The 18,581-nt window shown below is 42.4% G+C and overlaps 1 protein-coding gene across 1 annotated transcript in view; it reads right to left on the bottom strand.

Annotated features, from left to right (window-relative positions):
• The window catches only part of dhx15 (DEAH (Asp-Glu-Ala-His) box helicase 15), a 34,318-nt gene extending 24,254 nt beyond the window's left edge, over window positions 1-10,064 (bottom strand). The window contains 6 exon segments of the mRNA XM_085154788.1: window positions 33-200; window positions 3,475-3,693; window positions 4,929-5,088; window positions 5,421-5,614; window positions 8,108-8,414; window positions 9,907-10,064. Of these exon segments, the coding sequence (XP_085010914.1) occupies window positions 33-200; window positions 3,475-3,693; window positions 4,929-5,088; window positions 5,421-5,614; window positions 8,108-8,414; window positions 9,907-9,974 (1,116 nt within the window). The 5' untranslated portion in view covers window positions 9,975-10,064.
• Between the last annotated feature and the right edge of the window lie 8,517 nt (window positions 10,065-18,581).

The raw sequence follows: 18,581 nt of genomic DNA, 5'->3' as shown, positions 1-18,581 counted from the left end.
TGTGTGTTTTTATAGCAACAGGGCAGCTATACCTTTCTTCCGATGGCGCCATTTGGTTTATTGGGCGGGGGTGGCTCAAAGATCCTCTGCTGCTGCTGTGGAGGCAGCGTCGAGTACAGCGGGATGATTTTGATATCGCCGACGTCGGGCCCCAGGTCGTCAACCTCCCTCTTAATTCGCTTGCAGGCTTCGTCGATTTCCTGAAAGATTGGGAGCACAACAATTAATCCAGGTGCTGCTTGTGTATGCAAACGCCAAAAGAAATAAATAAATTGAGCCGGATGCGAACAACACCTGGATAAACAATGGCGGTGAATCCGGATGACAGAGGGAAGGCAAGAGGAGGAGGAGGAGGAGGCAGCGGCGGCCGGGGGAAAGCGTGATTCCCTGCTACAGTACATTTGTTCTAACTATCGCTCCATCTCACGGAGGAAATTAAACCTGGACTGCAGTATGCTTTGCTGAGCTCCCTGTGGCTCTGTTGTCAAATGCAGCAATCATGGAAAACATGGACGCGCATGCTCTGAAGGCACACGCACAGAGCCAGACAGACTCAAACAGGGTTCATTATTCCACAGTGCAGTATTGTAGAGGGGGAATGTGATATGAGACTGCAGCGCTGATGCATAACCAGCGGCAAATCATGGCAGATCAGTTTAGTGAAGCTGAACGTTCTAGAGCCGGTGGGCTGGCAGACAGACAGCAGGCCTGAGTCGCACTAGGAATGAGGAAAGCACCATAGTGAACACTGGGTTAGGGCCTGTTCTCCAAAGAATATAACAATATCATTTTAAATGTACTAAATATGCTTAAATATTCCAGAGCCTTGGAATATGATAATCACGATCACTCTTCCCACAGATATACTTTCATGTCTTTAACATCTCTGAAAGTTTTAAGAAGTTTCTTGCATGGCTCCAAAGAACATTTCTGAATAGCTCCCACCGTTGAGAACCATTCTCTTACTTCCTTTAACACCAATCGTTTAATCTCATGAAGCCGCAGTATTATTAGTGCTACGGGTGTCACTTTACTGCTGATGCTGTTGCACCACCTGCAGGCCCGTGGGAGCAATGCAGCAGCGCAGGCACTGACGAGCATGCCCTTTGATTCCAAACTTATTCTAGTGGCGCTCACAGAGATAAAAATGGGCCACATCAGAGGTCTCTACACGCCCTTTTCATCCCCAAGTCCGTAAATAAAATATGCATTCTGAACTTCTCGGGTCTTTTTCATCCTCCTTTAAAACATACTGTGCTTTTGTTGAGTTTAAGCGTGACTAAAACTGACTTCATTTGGAGCCGCCGTGTGAAGCCACACTCGCCTTCATATGAGAAAAGACCATTGTGAAGCCCCTCCCTCCCTGTTTTTCTTCTGGACTGCGAATGTGTTACTAACTCTGTTTGTCCCCTTGTTCATCGCATTAAGTCAAACCCCGCTGATGGCCATGTGCTTCTTAATCAACACAGTGACAAGTGGAAAACGGTAAATCTGAATGGATTGGTAAAATTAGCCTCAGTATTAATAGCCTATCAAGCCTCTGGAAGCAGCAGCTGCCATGGAGGGGAAAAAAAGTGGACCTCTTTGCCAAAGTGCTGGAAGCAAGCTGGCTGTCTAGTCCCTTAGGGACATGGAGACAAAGTGTGTGTGTTCGTGTGCCCCTGCGTGTGTCTGTTCACACACAGGGGCACTTGGCCAGTGTCGGGAACCTGTCCACCAGCTCTCCCTGTGACCCCAGAAGCAACAATCTACAGCCAAGCTAATAACCGACACATTTAGGAACTTCTCTTGACTAGCAAACAACCCCCGCCGCCAATCATGTTTTGATGTTAGCTGCTGAGGGGGAAGCTTAAATATTAGGACTTATCTTTGCTCGACAGCTGTGATAAGTTTCGACTTTCTTGTTTGGAGTTGGTGCTTCACTTCCATTTGTTTATGGAAGCTAAATATCTCAGAGAAGAAAAATAAACTGCGGAAGAGAGAGGATGGGAGTTGTGTGCATTTCCTCTCCGTCTGTTCTAAATTAAACAGTCAGATAAAAAGAGTCTATGGCTTTGCTGTGGATCTGCCTCCCAATCATTAGTCTACATCAAAGTTGCTGGGAGACTGAAGAGGTTAAGAAGCGCTTGAGGGCCGTGCTGCTGCACCCTTTGAACAACCATCTCTGCCAGACCTAACACACATTAACTTCTTTAACCCAATTAGGGGAGGGTGATAATGAACTCACCGTGGGAGTGCGGTCAGTAATACCTTAGCTTGACACAGCGTGTGGGTGTCGGTTTGTGTGGGGTTGGGGGGCTGGACTTTAAATCAACAAATTACATCTAAACTTAAAAACCAATGAGGGAAAAAAAAAAGAAAAAAAAAAGCACAGCCTCTCAATATCCCAGACCTTTCTTCTCATTCATCGGAGCAGCTGGGATGCCACTAAATCTAAAAATCAATTAGCGCTCCTCAAAGGAGACCACTTCAAACACCATGCCACCCCAATGACTTTATCCTGTTTGTAACAAGCTGCATATTGATCCAGCTTTGACAAATGAAACCGACGTAGGTGTACTACAACAGCCAAGTAGGTGTCGACTGACAAATAATTACTGCTAATAAACACCTCACTGTCCCATGGAAATGAGAAACCCACAACAACCAAACTAGTACGTTGCAGGAAAGATGGGGACGCATCATTGTAAACTTACATCCTCCTTTACATCCACCACTAATCACATGATCTCAGCACCATTTTGTCAAAATGCTGAGAGGATATTCGCACCAGCACGGCCGCTGCTGGATCTGTCAGGCTTCTCCTGTCTAGTGATCAGGAGATTGAAACATTTGTTGCTGCTTTTCTGTGTGTGTGTCTGCGTGTGTGTGTTCACCCAGCTGTGACCAAATTCATCACCCTGCCCTCCATTACACATCAGTGGACAACATTTGCAGGGAGGGGAAAAAAATAATAATAAATGACTTAATTTTTGAGATTTGTGGAAAGGACAGAATCTGGGTCACTTCTCTCTTTTCTTTTTTTTGGTTTTATTTTTTCTTCCTCCCTCCAGCCGTTGTACAAATCCTGGAGGTTTCCAAAAACGCATCTATCAATCTGAGAATTATTAATTTCCTGTGCAGAGAGCACGCGCCTGTGTGTGCGTGTGAGTGCGCTCCAAACAGTTTATGCGAGCGACTGATCTATGTAATTAGATTAATATGCAGATGCTTAACTTAAAGATGAAATTGATTTAATGGTTTCAATTTCTATGAAGCACAGATAGCACACAGTCACGAGTTCCAGCTGCTTAAACCTTTTATTTCATAGCAGATTAACCATATTTGTGTTTAGGACTGTTAGTCTGAAAATTAAATGAATAAATAAATAAGCTGGGATTGGCCATATGACATAAAATTATAAATTAATAAACTCAGTTGTCCTGTTTAGAACATGACTCCAGTAACATCAGGAGAATCTGCAAGGCAGTTTACCTCTTGTCCAGTGAGGAAGAGCAAAACGTCCCCCTCATCCTCCTCACACATGTGGATCTGGATCACGGTGCGAATGGCCGCCTCCAGATAGTCCCGCTCTGGCTCCGGTGTGTAGAAAATCTCCACGGGGTGCGTGCGTCCCGGGATGGTTAGCAGTGGGCAGTTGTCAAAGTACACCTGGAACTTACCGGCGTCGAGTGTGGCGCTCATGACGATGACCTGAACCGAGAAGGACACGGGAAATCGAGAGAGCGACGTGTTAACGCGTCTGTGAGGCTCAACGTGCTCGTGAAAGCGGTTAAAGAAAACGTAAAGACAGCAGAGTGTAAATCACCATGGCAGCGAGCACTCGAATGAGGAATCATTTAACATTTTAAATGGCTTGATGATGATTGGAGGATAAGGACATATATTAAGTAGACGCACGTGTGAGCAATTAAAGGATAGATGAGGACGGGATGGATAACGCTGTGAATTTAGGTTGAAGCACAAACTCAAGATGGCGTCTATAATGTGGTACTTGGCATTACAATCCGAGTCACTGACCTACACAGAGCTATGACAGTCCTTGTTCCTGATGTTGGATACACAATGTTCTCTCCAGATCCATTAGATAGAGTGCATTAGGATTCTGATGGGAAACGCGTCTCCCATTTTCAATCTCAAACATTTTCAGGGGCCAGCGTCTCTGCATTTCGCTTTACGCTCTGTGAGACATCATAATTGCTCTTAATCAAGGCAAATTAAACTTTCAAATTCGGTAGGCGATAGGGATGAAGGAGATAGAGGGGTGTGGGTGGATGATCATTCCCAATAACCTAGACCTCATTTAACAGTCTGCGAACAACAATCTAACCTTTGATTCCACGCTGACAAACAACCAGTCATTATCCATCTGCTTTATGAGAATTATGCCTGGCACGCTCTACCCTATAAAACTCCTGCCTGCCTCTGTGCTCCCATCCACACCGACACATTTGCTGTTCTGCTACTGGTTAGCTGGTTTAAAAACAGGCCTACGTCTCTGAGAGGCAATCTCCACCGTTGCTGCAGTGCAGAACACATTTCTGCATTTCTGAAGCTAACGGGATTGTTTCCTCCCCCCGTTCCCTCAGCAGATACACAGCTGTCAGGCATGAGGACACTGTCAACAAATGTGACAAAAGAGACGAGTGACAGAAGAGGGACATAAACACCGGCTGCGAGCGAATGTATCCTAAGGGCAAGTATTCTGTACGTCTCCAGCAGCGTTTTAGAAACCTTAAGAGGAACACATTTTTGCAAATAATGCAAAACAACGATTGACAGATAAAACCGTAACATGTGGAAGCTCGCTCCTTAAAATCAATGTATCCGCTGCCCAAAAGCACTGCAGTAACTAATGATGAAATTAAGGCAATAGAAACAAAAACATTGAGTGAACTGAGTGTATTTCTGAAAGCTGTTTTTGTTACCTTCAGGTCAGGCCTCTGGCGGACCACCTCCTTGAGGACCCCCATGAGGATGTCTGTAGCTAATGTGCGTTCGTGGGCCTCGTCCAGAATGATGACACCGTAGCGCTCCAGCAAGGGATCGTTCATGGCCTCCCGCAGCAGCATTCCATCTGTCATGTACCTGGGAGAACAGCATCCATGCAGTAAACACGGTTTGTGAAGGCTGATCATATATTCACCCTCTATCATTATGTAAAACCGCATTATCTGAATAAAACCTGCTTCAAATAGAAGCAAGTGGGGATCCCAAAGGGACATCCTCCCCTTTGAAAGTGCTCTGGGCAGAAATGTGTTAATACATTATACCTGACTACTTTATTACAACTTATTTATCTACTCGGGCTACTGAATGAAACTGCAACCAGCAAACTGCTATTGTTATTCTTGCCAGTTTTCTGCAATTATCAGCTTCAATACAGCTGTAGGCTTTGATTTGAAAAACATCCTTCTTACTTGAGGACAGTCTTGGCAGAGCTGCAGTCCTCAAACCTGATGGAGTAGCCCACCTCCTGGCCCAGCATGACATCCATCTCATCTGCAACCCTCTGGGCAACGCTCATGGCTGCTACCCTCCTGGGCTGGGTGCAGGCTACGGCTCTCTTTGGTCCCGGCAATGACCGGACCATGTCTACGCACCACTGGGGGATCTGGAACAAAGCGGTCAAGTCGGGTTTTGTTTGAACCAAAGAGTGTTTATAGATGTGCGAGAAACAAGAGCAGGACTGCAGGTCAGATAAAAGCAGGGCACTGGATGTGAAGGCCAAATGCAGATGTCCGATTAAAACCACAGAGAGCAATACTGCGTTCATTAATACAACTTGCTGGGTCCTGCAAAGCCTTTACTGATTAAAGTCAAAACATTTACTGCAGATATGCTGCTAAAAACAAAAGGAGCTACATAAGATATTTTTAGAGCCATCCATTCTCTCCCAGTTCACTGTCTTCTTCAGCAGGAACTGACTTGCTGTCCGCAACATCAAGCTTGCCGAGGCTGCAGAGCAGAACAAGGACCGCTGTCGCACAAGTATAAGATGCTGGAGTTCATGTGCAGGACAAGAAACTCGCTTAAGACGCAGCAGAATCATTCAATAGTCAGAGAGTACATTGCAAATAAAAGATCTGCAGTGAGCTATAGTGTTACAGCAGCTAGTACTGCAAGAGGGTTCCTTCAAACCCAAAGGCCTTTCTGTGTGGGTTCTCTGGGTACTCCAGCTTCCGCCCACAGTTCAAAGGTAGGGCTGTGAGATATGACCAAAATCTCAGATTCCTGATATAAGAATTCTATCGTCCGATAACGATATAAATCACAAAAATGCAACATTTTCTGTAAATTCTGTGAATCTCGGGCAGCTCGACTTGCGGGAAGTGTTTCCAGCTGCGCGTCATGTAGCTGGAGTCGAGTGTTTTAACCGATGCATGAAACGATACATTTTTAGACATAAGTTGTAACGGCCGCCGTTTTCTTTGTGAGTATTTATTACACGGCGTGCTGCGGGGAAAAGCCTGTTCTAACGTTTGAGTCTAAGGTTTATTTTTTTTAGCACCTGGCGGCTCTTTTTTACTTCTCAACCGTAAATAATCTGCTCTTTCACGTGATTCAGTTTATTTTGAAAAGTCTCAACAGGATCTTGAGCTTTATTGTGAAAGGTTTATGTGGAAGATAAATAAACGGACACTTGATGGTGTTACCGTCGTTGTTGCTAACGACAACGCATAAAAACAGGCGCTTGTCCGTCCGTAGTGTGGTTATATAAAATATAAAAGAAAGAGAGAACTTTAAGAAATTAATATAGCCACTGCAGTGACCATCAAAACGATGAAAAAATATTGCCGCAAACAGTTTATTTTGCGACACCACGTAACAAACGATAGCGTAAAATGAAACGATAGACGTTTTTATATCGTCATCCGATATATATCGTTATATCGAACAGCCCTATTCAAAGGTATGCATGTTAGCTTCAACTGTTGGCTTTGTGACAGACTGACAACCGGTTCAGGATGCATCTTGCCTTCTGCCTTATGACAGTTGTGATGGCCTCCACTTCCTCTGCAACCTTGAGCTGGACAAGCGTTTAAGAAAATGGAGGGAAATATCTGCAGAGCTCAAACTTGCAAGCAGCAAAAGTTCCTCTGCCAATCATGTCCACACATACCCACTAACAATGATTTAATTGAATGATTTATCACTATTAAAGTGATAAGATGACAATCATTTAGCGCACATTAAAAACAACTTTTACTTTGGTGGTCCTTTACTGTGGTTGCATCTATAAGAGACCGCTTTTCTGCTAGGTTTTAAAATTCACAGTGACTGTGAGGAACACATATTTTATACCATTGCCAAAGCAGAAAGCACTGACAAGATTACGCGTTTTCATTTTAACAAGTGTTTGGAAGATACTTTATATTCACCTCAGGAGGAGGCCACAGCTCAGCCAGTGATTTACTCTAATTTTCTCTCATGTTAATATAAAAAACAGACAACCCAGCTCTTTCAAGAACTTAAAATAAACTTAACAACCGCAAACTGGGAATCAGCTCAGCAATGGAACTGTTTAAAATGCATCATCTGTTCATTCCACCCTGTTTTTAAAGATATAATTATACCAATTTTAGTCGCAGAATTTCTAGCTTTCATTTAATGTGACACAGTTTCATCAAAAGATTAAAAAAATATATATATATAAATAAATAAATATATATATATATATATATATATATATATATAAATATAAATAAATATAAATAAATATATATATATAAATATAAATAAATATAAATAAATATATATATATATATAAATAAATATAAATATATATATATATATATAAATAAATATATATATATATATATAAATAAATATAAATAAATATATATATATAAATAAATATAAATAAATATAAATATATATATATATATATATATATATATAAATAAATATAAATATATATATATATATATATATAAATAAATATAAATAAATATATATATATATATATATATATATATATATAAATAAATATAAATATATATATATATATATATATATATAAATAAATATAAATATATATATATATATTGGAGGAGGCTAATGGAAAATTATAGAAATAAAACTGCTGCATATTTTGCTTTTCTACCTGTGTAGTCTTTCCAGAGCCTGTCTCTCCCACCAGCACAAAAGACTGGTTCCGCATCAGGATCTCAGTGAAGCGCTCTCTGTACTCCCACACGGGAAGCTGCAGCCGCTTGTTGAGGATCTCATAGTAGCGTGGCGTGTGGGGCAGGTTAGTGAAGGGGTTGATCTGCTGCTGTATACCGGGTTGCTTAAGGAAGCCGGCGATGCCTGCAGCTGGGTTCGTAGGCACGCCGGACGGCTTCACATCTCTGTCCTTGTCACGGTCTCGATCGCGGTCCCGCGACCTCTCGTCACGGTCTCTGTCGCGCCTGTGAGGGCGAGATGCATGAGTTTAAGATTTCATGAAGCACTGCCACACGAACCAAACGATTTTTTTGCGATACAACAGCACATCATTAAACAAAGATACGCACATAATTAGACACAAGAGGCCCAACTCGGGACAAACATTGCTCAAATGTTAGGCCACGTCAAGAGCTTTTCTTTTAAAAAAAAAATCCCATGAAAAGGTTACTGCACATTCTTATTCACGGTGGCTTACCCACTGCAAAAAGCAATCTAATCAAGTGTAGCATGCAAAGGTCACGGATAAATTAATCATCCACGGTATTCTTGCTTCTTTTGCAAAAGGATATATTAAATGCCTTAAGATCACACGAGAACCATAAACACTGTCGCATCAGCTGCAAAAAGCTTTGAGGTGTCATAACTAGACATTATTAGACAGTGATGCTGGGTACACACACAGGCCAGATGCATCAGATGGTGTGCTTATATAACACGTGACTCATTAGTACCTCTGATATACAAGGTGGTGCCCAGTATGGCAGGGCAACCTTAAACGCTCAGCTGCGAATTTAATCAAATATGTAATACAAATGCAACTAAATTTTAACTACTAAAAACTTCTCAGCTCTACACAACTCTAGAGATTCATTGACAACGAGGCCAAACATGACTGTCAGAAGAGGGAGTGGCAAGACTTTTTGTGTGTGCTAGTAAGCATCTCTTAGCATTCTCGTCCTTGACTGTGGGAGTGCTGCAATATACACGCATAGCTCCTTCGTGTTCATTTACACTTATTTACCTTAGTAATGGCACTGAACTTCTTATAGGTCACATAACGGGTTGTTTTATCTCAACGCCTCCTGCCGTGTGTTTGTTTTATTTCTCTGTCGCCTAACGTCAAACGCGATGGGAGATGCACAGCAATGACCCTGAGGCTGAATCTGCAAGGGTCCTCCTCAACTTGCTCCAGGCCCGGCAGGTGCCTATCCACACTGCGGACCCTTGCAGACAAGGTACCAAAGCAGCCCGGGGTATGACAGCGACTGTCAGGGCGTCTTCTTTTGTACACTGCCAGCATTGTGTCCCGTGTACAACTCATAAGAAACTTTCCTTGTGCGATTTTTACTAAGCGCTGCACGCCATACCAGCCTAGAACTCAACATCACCTACTGAGTCTGTGTGACGAAAATTTTGACCTTAGCACTAAAGAAACACTTAGCACCGGTTAGCATGGGACGTTAGCCACGTGCAGAAAGGACCAGGCCGATGGCTGACCGACTGTGTGCTAAGTGCTTTGGTGGAGAACCATTGCTAAATCTCACCTTCATATGTGACCCCATCAGTAGAATAACTGAACACTTTGTTACCTGCTGGAGCTAAATTGTTAGCTGGCCGTGTTTAGCATACGTGCTAGCATAGCTAGTTAGCGTCAGAGCAACAACAATCTGGCTGCAGAGGTTTAAGAACAGCACCACGGCTTAACGCTAAAATATGAGGACTGCCATCACATACCCATCGGAGGACCTCTTTTTACTCGACGAATGATCGTCACCCAGATCTAAACGATGTCGCTTAGACATCTCCCACTGGTATCAGTCCAAACAGCGGCTAATTATTCCATTCAGATTCTGCCCAAACCGTTACACACCGGCAAAATGGCGACCGGAAGCTCTTACCTCATCATCATTATCCTTGACAAAAATGACTCGAAAGCCGCGATTTTACTGTGAGACCTGGTAAGCACGCTGTAAAAAGAAAAAAACCCAAACAAAATCGTCCCGACTTTACTGAGTCGCGCACATAATGCGGTCCATGAAGGTTATCGCGGTGCCTGCAGATACAGTGCAGCGGGTTTGGGATGTGGGGGAGGATGCAGGAGGTCCGCTGCTTCTCTCGAGGAGAGTCGGGATGATGTGCCCGCCAAACAACATCATACACACATACACATACAGACACGGGCACTACTTAAGGCTCGCCCCCTTCAGTTCAGAGCTTTGAGTCAACAAAAGATCAAATCATCTGGAAATATTTTTAATGTGCATACATTTAAAAAAAAAAAAAAAAATCTATATGAACACATCAGAATGCAAATTTTTTCTGGGGAGTAAAACTGGTGGGGACCCTTAAAGCCTCTGCGGGGACTCCAGGCTGTATTTTAACATTTAAATTTACATATTTGTATCCACTTAATATTTTTCACATAACCAGAGCAGAGCTGCCAGTTCACATGCCACTGCAAAGTTGCTTTTCTACGTGCCTAATAAACTTCAAAAGCCTCTATGTTTGTGCATGTTCATATATTATTTTCAGTTAACTTAAGGCAAACACTGACTTCACAAATGACAAATAACACATGCAAAACAATTTGCAGTTTGATTTAAGTAATGAGCTTATATCCATCGGTTAATTTCAATTTTATTTATATAGCGCCAAATCACAACAGCAGTCACCTCAAGGCACTTTTTATTGTAAGTTAAAGACAATAAAAACACAGTAAACAAGCACTTGGCGGCAGTGGGAAGGAAAAACTCCCTTTTAACAGGAAGAACCCTCCAGCGGGACCAGGCTCAGTTAAGGGCAGCCATCTGCCATGACTAGTTGGAGATGAGGGGAGGGAGACAGGACAAACGACTCAATGTGGAAGAGTGCCAGAAGTTAATAATAACTAATGACTAAATTTAGAGTGGTGTATAAACACATATAGATTGAAAAGATGTGAGTGGATCCATTCATTCATCCATCCACCCTTCACAGGTCGCCGGTCCTTCGCAGGGTCCTCATATCCATTTAAAGCCCTCTTAATTAACACTCTTTGAAAACCCTTTTTTGGCTGCCTCCATCAGGATATGTATTGTCATACACTCAGTTTTTCATTAATGGGTGCATTAGCCTAATTATTATCTTCAGTTTCATACACATGTACCACTTGTCTAAAACTAACCCAATAGGTTTGAGGGCTCTTATCAATAATTCATGCTGTATGTGTGTGTCTGTGTGAATTAAGCAGACAACTGTGGAAAATACTCGCAGGCTCTGTTAGAATGACTTCAAAATCCCTCTTTCAGTCTCTGCAGTTATAAAGTGATGAATAATCCATCGCAGAAGACAATCATCGCTTTTGACACAGGTAATTACTCAGCCTGGACTTTGCTAACAAGCTGTATAATAGCAGATGGTTCATTGCTTATAGCTGATGGATTGATGGTGATGGTTAAAGAGAAGTCAACGCTACAGCTACAAAGTAATATTGGTATAAAAGTTAAGGATAATTTAAAATACTGGGCAATTTTCTACCTTGCTGTCTGCCTCTCTTTCACAGGCTATTAAATATCAGTGCAATTGTGTATGAAATAGCTCTGGCAAACATATCTGGCAGTGAGAGCATGGATGGGGGGCAAATCAACACAGCCAGGCAGTATCTTAAATCTGTCTAGGATAGAACATATGGAGAAAGGATGGCCAGCGCCAGGGATCACAGGGGTCATGAGGTCCTCACCAGCCTTTGTTTTAAGTGAATGCTAACATATCTCGCTTCAATCCAAATCAAATCCAGGACTTTTGTTGAAACTTTCCTTTATATCACCTAAAGTAACATTTTAGAACCTGAAGCACAGAATGACCACAAAGAGACTCAAAGCTAAAGCAGCTACAAAGAGGTGGATGCACAACTGTACTACAAAAGAAATACACAGTGGGAAGCCCAACCTGAAGAGACAGTGCAGCTAAAAAGAGACAGAAAATGACAACAAAAGACTACAAAGTTATGCAAAGCCAGCATAAAGAGATGGCAAATTATCACAGACACACAAAACAAAACTACAGAGAGATGCAAAATGACATTGTAGTTGTTTTCTGATTCCTTTTTTTTTTAGTTTGAGAGAGGGGCACAGTGAATTAGCCTGAGTAATTTGTCGTATAAGTAATAATTCTGTAATATTTAAGTTAACTTGAACTTGCTGTGCTATTTAGGTCATGTATTTCCATTTTATCAGCGTGTATCCATGTTAGCTACACATACTTCAAAGCAGTTTGTGGCTTTGCATAATAAACCAATACCGTATTAACAAGAAGTTTTAACAAGCCCCGTGGCAACCAATGAAATATCATAAGGGTCAGGCGTTTTGAAATACTGGACAACGGTAAATTCAGTGTGCTTAGCACGTAGGCAGCTGGCGTTGCAGGGAAATATGCTAATCATTTCCCAAACGTTCAGAATGCTGTATATAGAATTAGCTTAACTGCAAAAGTCACTTATTTAGGCAATTACAAACTGAAAAAATGATTCGGGTTTTGATGTCTACAAATGAGCAGGAATCTGTGTAAGCACGCTGCAGGTTGTGGGAATGAGGAGGATGTAACGAAGTAGTGAGGATGCATGACAGAGAAGTGGAGTGGGAAAACAAGTGCAGCTCATTCGAAAGTGAAAAGTTAAGGCAAACTAGAAGGAAGCTGCTGGTTGTTCCGTCCTTTTTAAACCACAAGGCTTACAATACAGAAGGAGCTGTTATATCATTGTCATGCAGGACTCAGTGAAGAGACTCTTAGGTCTATGCAGGCTTTGTACACCTCGATTTGGGCAGGTTATCTCATTCTTCCTGGAAGATGCTGTCAAGCTTCATCACACTGGATGCCATTTTGTATGGAGGATTAAGTCTGGGCTTTAAGGACAGTCAGACGCTTGTCCAGATGCCAAGGACAAGTGTCTTGGCTTCACGACTCCAACCCAGCGTTGTCTTGGCTGCAAGCTTTGGCAGCATTCACTCTCCCTTCAGTGTAGACTGGCCCCCCCTTGTTCCCGCTGCTGAGAAGCACCCCCTTACCCCCCCACCCCCACCCCCCTCAGTAGAATGACAACTATGTCTGGCAAATATTAGGCATTGCTCCTCGTTTCACTTTTAAAATGGCCACACTGTAACACGATGGTGGCGCTGTGTGGGAAACTCCAAGCAGACTATCAGAAGTCCTTCATGCAAGTTTCCTTCTTTCGGTCTAGCTTCATAAAAACCTGACTGATGGAGTGCTGCTGAGATGGTTCTCCTTCTGGCACATTCTGCCATCTCTGCAGGGGCCCTTCTTGCTTGGTTACTCAGTTTGGCCAGATGGTCATATCCCAGGATTCTTGGTGGATTCAAACCTCCCCAGTTTTGCGATTAATGAGGCCATTGTGCTCCAGGGAGTGTAAAGCTTTAAAAACAGTCCTATAGCCTTGTTTCTGATAGAGAAAGACTATTTAAGTCTGCTGTTAATGTGTGTCTATATCTATTTACTGTGGAGGAAGCTATAAAACTTTGTGAGAGGAACCCAACAGAAGTCGATGAGTCACTACTGACCAATGACAGCGATACAGAGGTGAGTTGTTTAATATATCCTTAACTTTTATGTTGCTTTTGAGTGTTAAGAGGCTTGAGATAAGGAGGCAAAAATAATCAATACATTATTTTTTTCTCTCTTTTAAATATACTAAAAAAATGACCCACTGTACCATTAAATATGAAAATGTTTCCACATTAGCAGTATCCTGTAATTACCAAAGTTCTATGAAATCGGAGCATAATTGAGGACTACCTCGCTCTCATCCAGAAAAAGTTCAGTCCAATTCCCCTGTTGGTTAGGGACAGTGACATCTGCAGCTGGTGCCCCATCACTGTTATCACATCAGCAGGTCCTGTCAGCTCTTATCACACTGGCCCACCATCTCCTATCTTAATAGAGATCTGACTGTATGGTGTGACTACGTGCTGACCCTCCGTGTGGCCTTTTTGCTTATCGGCTGTCCACAAGTTCTCGTGCCTCAAACATTCAGAGTTTGCTTTCCTTGCTTCCCAGCAGGGTCCCGGGAGCCATGTTGTTGTTACTGTTGTCAGTTTCAGTCTTTCCACTAAGACATTTGGAAACTGAATACATTGCAGGTTGCAAAGAACTTTCAGGAGTTGGGCAGACAGTACTTTGTGATGAAACTTCTCTATTACTATGACTGATACCATTTTTGGTAATTGGTACTGGCCTTTGCCTGGGCTCTAAGGTCAGAAGTTCAAATGGCAGCATAAGGCTTGAAGGAATGCCTAAGTTGTCTTGCGAGGATGTATCTTTATTTTTTATTGTTATATAGGTTTATATATTTTATATTTCATCTTACATATTCAATAAACTCTGTTAGCCTCCTTTTTATGTTGCAGCTTAAGCGCTGGGTGATAATGACCTTCATACGTACAAGGGACCAGCCTGCTCAAGTTAGCTTAGCTTTAGACTTTATTTTAATATATGGTCACTTGACTGTATGTTTGGGGTTGTTGTCCTGCTGCAGAATACATTTGGAGCCAATAAACAATCATTTATATTTCTGAAAGCATTCTTTGTTTACAGCATTTTTTCCACACCTACCTAAACTTTTGCACAGTACCGTACACGGCTCAGATAAATTACAGGAACACTGGATATCTATACTGATGCAGACTGGTTAATGTGTTAGGAATGAAGGGATGCCACATCGTTTGATGGAAATGGAAAATGATCAACCTGCAAAGACAGCCCAAAAATCAAAATGAAAAAATGATGCAGCAGGTTAGTGTTTTCCTGGAATGTCATTGCAGCAACTCAGAATGGTACTAGGTAGTTTATTTGGCGCCCACTCGTGCTTTTATGCTCGCCATCGGAGCATGCACCTAATGAGGTGATAGATGGTGTCCTGGGTGATCTCGTCCAGATCTGGACCAGGGCATCACTGAGCTTCTAGATAATCTGAGGTGCAACCTGGCGACGTTAAAAGGACTGAAGCATATTGTCCCAGAGGTGTTCTGTTGGCTTTAGGCCAGGTGAGTGCGGGGGCAGTCAGTGGTATCAATTCCTTCATCCTCTGGGAGCTGCCTGCATACTCTCACCTCATGACACCTGCACTGTTGTGCACCAGGAGGAACCCAGGACCCACTGCACCAGCGTAGAGTGACAATGGCTCCAAGAATTTAATCATTCTACTGCCTAGTCTGTAGAAAACTGTACATCCCTCCATGGATATGCATCCCGAGACCATCACTGACCCACCACCAAACTTGTCATGTCGGTGCACTGCACTAACATCTGGCAGGACAAACCAGATGTCAGGAAATAAGTCCACTGTCAGAGGTCATAAGAAGATCATTTGTGACCTTCACTAATGTTGTTTCTGTACTGCGATGAATTCTGAATCCCGACTATAAGTCTTCAAATAAACCTTTCCTCTGCAGATGATCAACCAGCTGTTTTACAACGAATCTTTCAAGCACTACATCTCTTCTCTTTGACATCATATAGCTTAAACAGTAGCAAAAACCAGGGCTGTGACCCATAGGGATTACATGTACATATGCTGACATCATTATATCAAACTTTGGCAATATTTAATGTGGGCGTCATAATAAGAATTCAGCCAGTATAGCCATAACACAGATGGTAAAGAAAAGAATAAACAGTCCACTTTAACAAATACAAAATAAACACACTGATTGCAGCAACAGCATATAAAAAGTGTAATTATGCAGAGTACATCGTTGATACTTTAGAAACTCCATCCTAACAAGTACAGAAAAGATGACTGACACATGTATCTTGTGTTTCTTCTTCTTCTATTGTCTCAGATATTAACAGCCTTGTCAGCAACAGAGCAGAAAGTCCTGAAATTGCAGCACCCCCCGAGAGCAAACCTGCATGGCTCTGTGAACTCTAGTGTCTCAAAGGGACTACATGATATAAAACTCAGGTAAGCGTAAAAAAGCAAGGTGAGTGAATGGTGAATGGATCGTAAGGGCGCTGATCATTACTGGTAGGGGGCACCTGGTTGGTATAGTAATTAACCCTGCTGAATGGTTGGCCTGGAAACTGCTGACTTCAAACGCCCCCATCCCTCGAAGTTGCAGATGACCCACAGATGATGGGGTGTCAAAATCTCCTACATCCACCTGGCACCCTGCTCACACTTATTAGAGCCAGTGAGCACTGCTGTAACCGGGCCAGTGTCTCCCACTTTTCATGCTCCGGAGTCCGATAAATGGGCAGCCAGGGAACAGAACAAAGCAAGTTAATACTGACAAGCCTATATATAATATATACAATACTACACAAGGCATTTGAACATCTTAAACATGAAAGGGTATCAGATGAGCACAAAGAAGCAGAAATCACAGAATGGCCATACGCACACAGAGGAATTATTCTTGTCTTGATATCTTTTAACACAAATATACAGATGCAAACGCACACCTACGTGATTTCAGCACATTTTTTACTCGCAATACAGTGAGGGATGTCGCTGTCAAAGATAAGGGGCTAAGATTACTTTTTGGCACGGGCTACTTCTGTAGCCTCATTTTTATCTGTCGTGGTGATGATTGGCTACAACAGCTCTCAGCAATTTTCTTTTGCTCTCTGGGGGGGAGGCGGGCTTAATCTTTCAGCTTGGTGACAAGACCAAACACCCACCAATGAAATTCTGACGGGTAACAGTTAAAGAGGCAGTGTCTCTGCTGAATCTTAAGCAAGTATAAACTCATATTATAACATCATACAAGGTTAATCTTAGTGATAAGTATTTTATCTTCAATAGCAGATCTCGACACTTAACTCATCTTCACTGAGAAAACATTTTGGAGTATTTCTCGCATAACATGGTTAATGCAGGATTTCTGGAGGATGTACTGACCTCAGTGTTTGGTAGATTACTGTAAAACAAAAAAAATCAAGTATTAAACAGTTTCTTTATATAAAGCTTGGGAAATAGGTGCAGCGATGAAACATTTACAAACATACATAGAGATGCAGTGTATAAAGCATAAATAGAGTTTGTAGAATCTAATGAGCTTCAAAATCACAATCTTTGACAATCTTTAGTCTTCAACACAGCCTGAACTCTCTGAGACAAGCTTTCTTGTCACGTCTTTTAGTGATCTTCAGGAATAGTTCCTGAGGGTTCCTGGAGGACATTCAAAGCTCTTCTTTGGACGTTGGCTACGTTTTGTTCTGTTCTCTGTGAAGATGATCCCACACCGCTCCAATAATGTTGAGGTAGGAACTCTGGGGAGGCCAATCCATGACTGAAAGTGTTCAATTGTGTGTTTTTACTATCCAGTTATGCTTCTACTGGACTTAGCAACATGTTTGTCATGCTGAAAAATGCTTTCCAGATTTTATGGCGTGGTGAATCAAAAAAACCTAATTCAATTCAATTCAATTCAATTTTATTTATATAGCGCCAAATCACAACAAAAGTCGCCTCAAGGCGCTTCATAGATACAGAGAAAAACCCAACAATCATATGACCCCCTATGAGCAAGCACTTTGGCGACAGTGGGAAGGAAAAACTCCCTTTTAACAGGAAGAAACCTCCGGCAGAACCAGGCTCAAGGAGGGGCGGCCATCTGCTGCGACCTATGCTCCTTTTCTGCACTCATAATCCATTTTGACAAGACCTCCAACACCTTTGGTATTTTTCACAGATTCAGCTAAAGAAAGGGGAACGAATGGCAGGTGCTAGTCACAAAATGCTTGAACATACAATTCAAAATTGGTTCTTTGTTGTTTGACCGTTCTCTCCCCTTTCCACTTCACCCTCAACACAGAGACCTGCCATCTTCAGATGTTTTCTGATGACTCTGATGATGCGATGGTTGAATGCACCAACTAGGGTGATGAGATGGAGTAGCGGGCTGTGGTGGACTCCTTTGTCTCATGGTGCGAGCAGAATCATCAGCAGCTCAGCGTGACAAAGACCAAGGAATTGATTGTGGACTTTAGGAGGACCAGGAAACCAGCGACCCCTGCTTTAATCCAAGGGGTCGATGTGGACATAGTGGAGGACTATAAATACCTCAGAGTACACACTGACAATAAAGTGGACTGGGTTAAAAACACCACTGCACTCTACAGGAAGGGCCAAAGTCGTCTGTATTTTCTGAGGCGGCTCAGGTCTTTTAACATCTGTGAGTGCTCGTGATTTTCTATGAGTCTGTTGCATGCTGGGGCAGCAGGTTGAGGGTCGCAGATGCCAACAGATTCAGTAAACTTATGTGCAAGGCCAGTAATGTCATGGGAATGGAGTTGGACTCTCTAAAGGTTGTGTTGGAGAGGTGGATATTCTTTTAATTCTCTAATGGACCTTATTTTTGATTAGTGGCCCATAATTTATACCAGTATAGACATATAGTAAACAAATGTATGGC

Source organism: Neolamprologus multifasciatus, chromosome 3 (assembly GCF_963576455.1).
Source record: "Neolamprologus multifasciatus chromosome 3, fNeoMul1.2, whole genome shotgun sequence".
NCBI classification, from domain to species: Eukaryota; Metazoa; Chordata; class Actinopteri; order Cichliformes; family Cichlidae; genus Neolamprologus; species Neolamprologus multifasciatus.
This window is presented reverse-complemented; position numbering and strand designations above follow the sequence as displayed.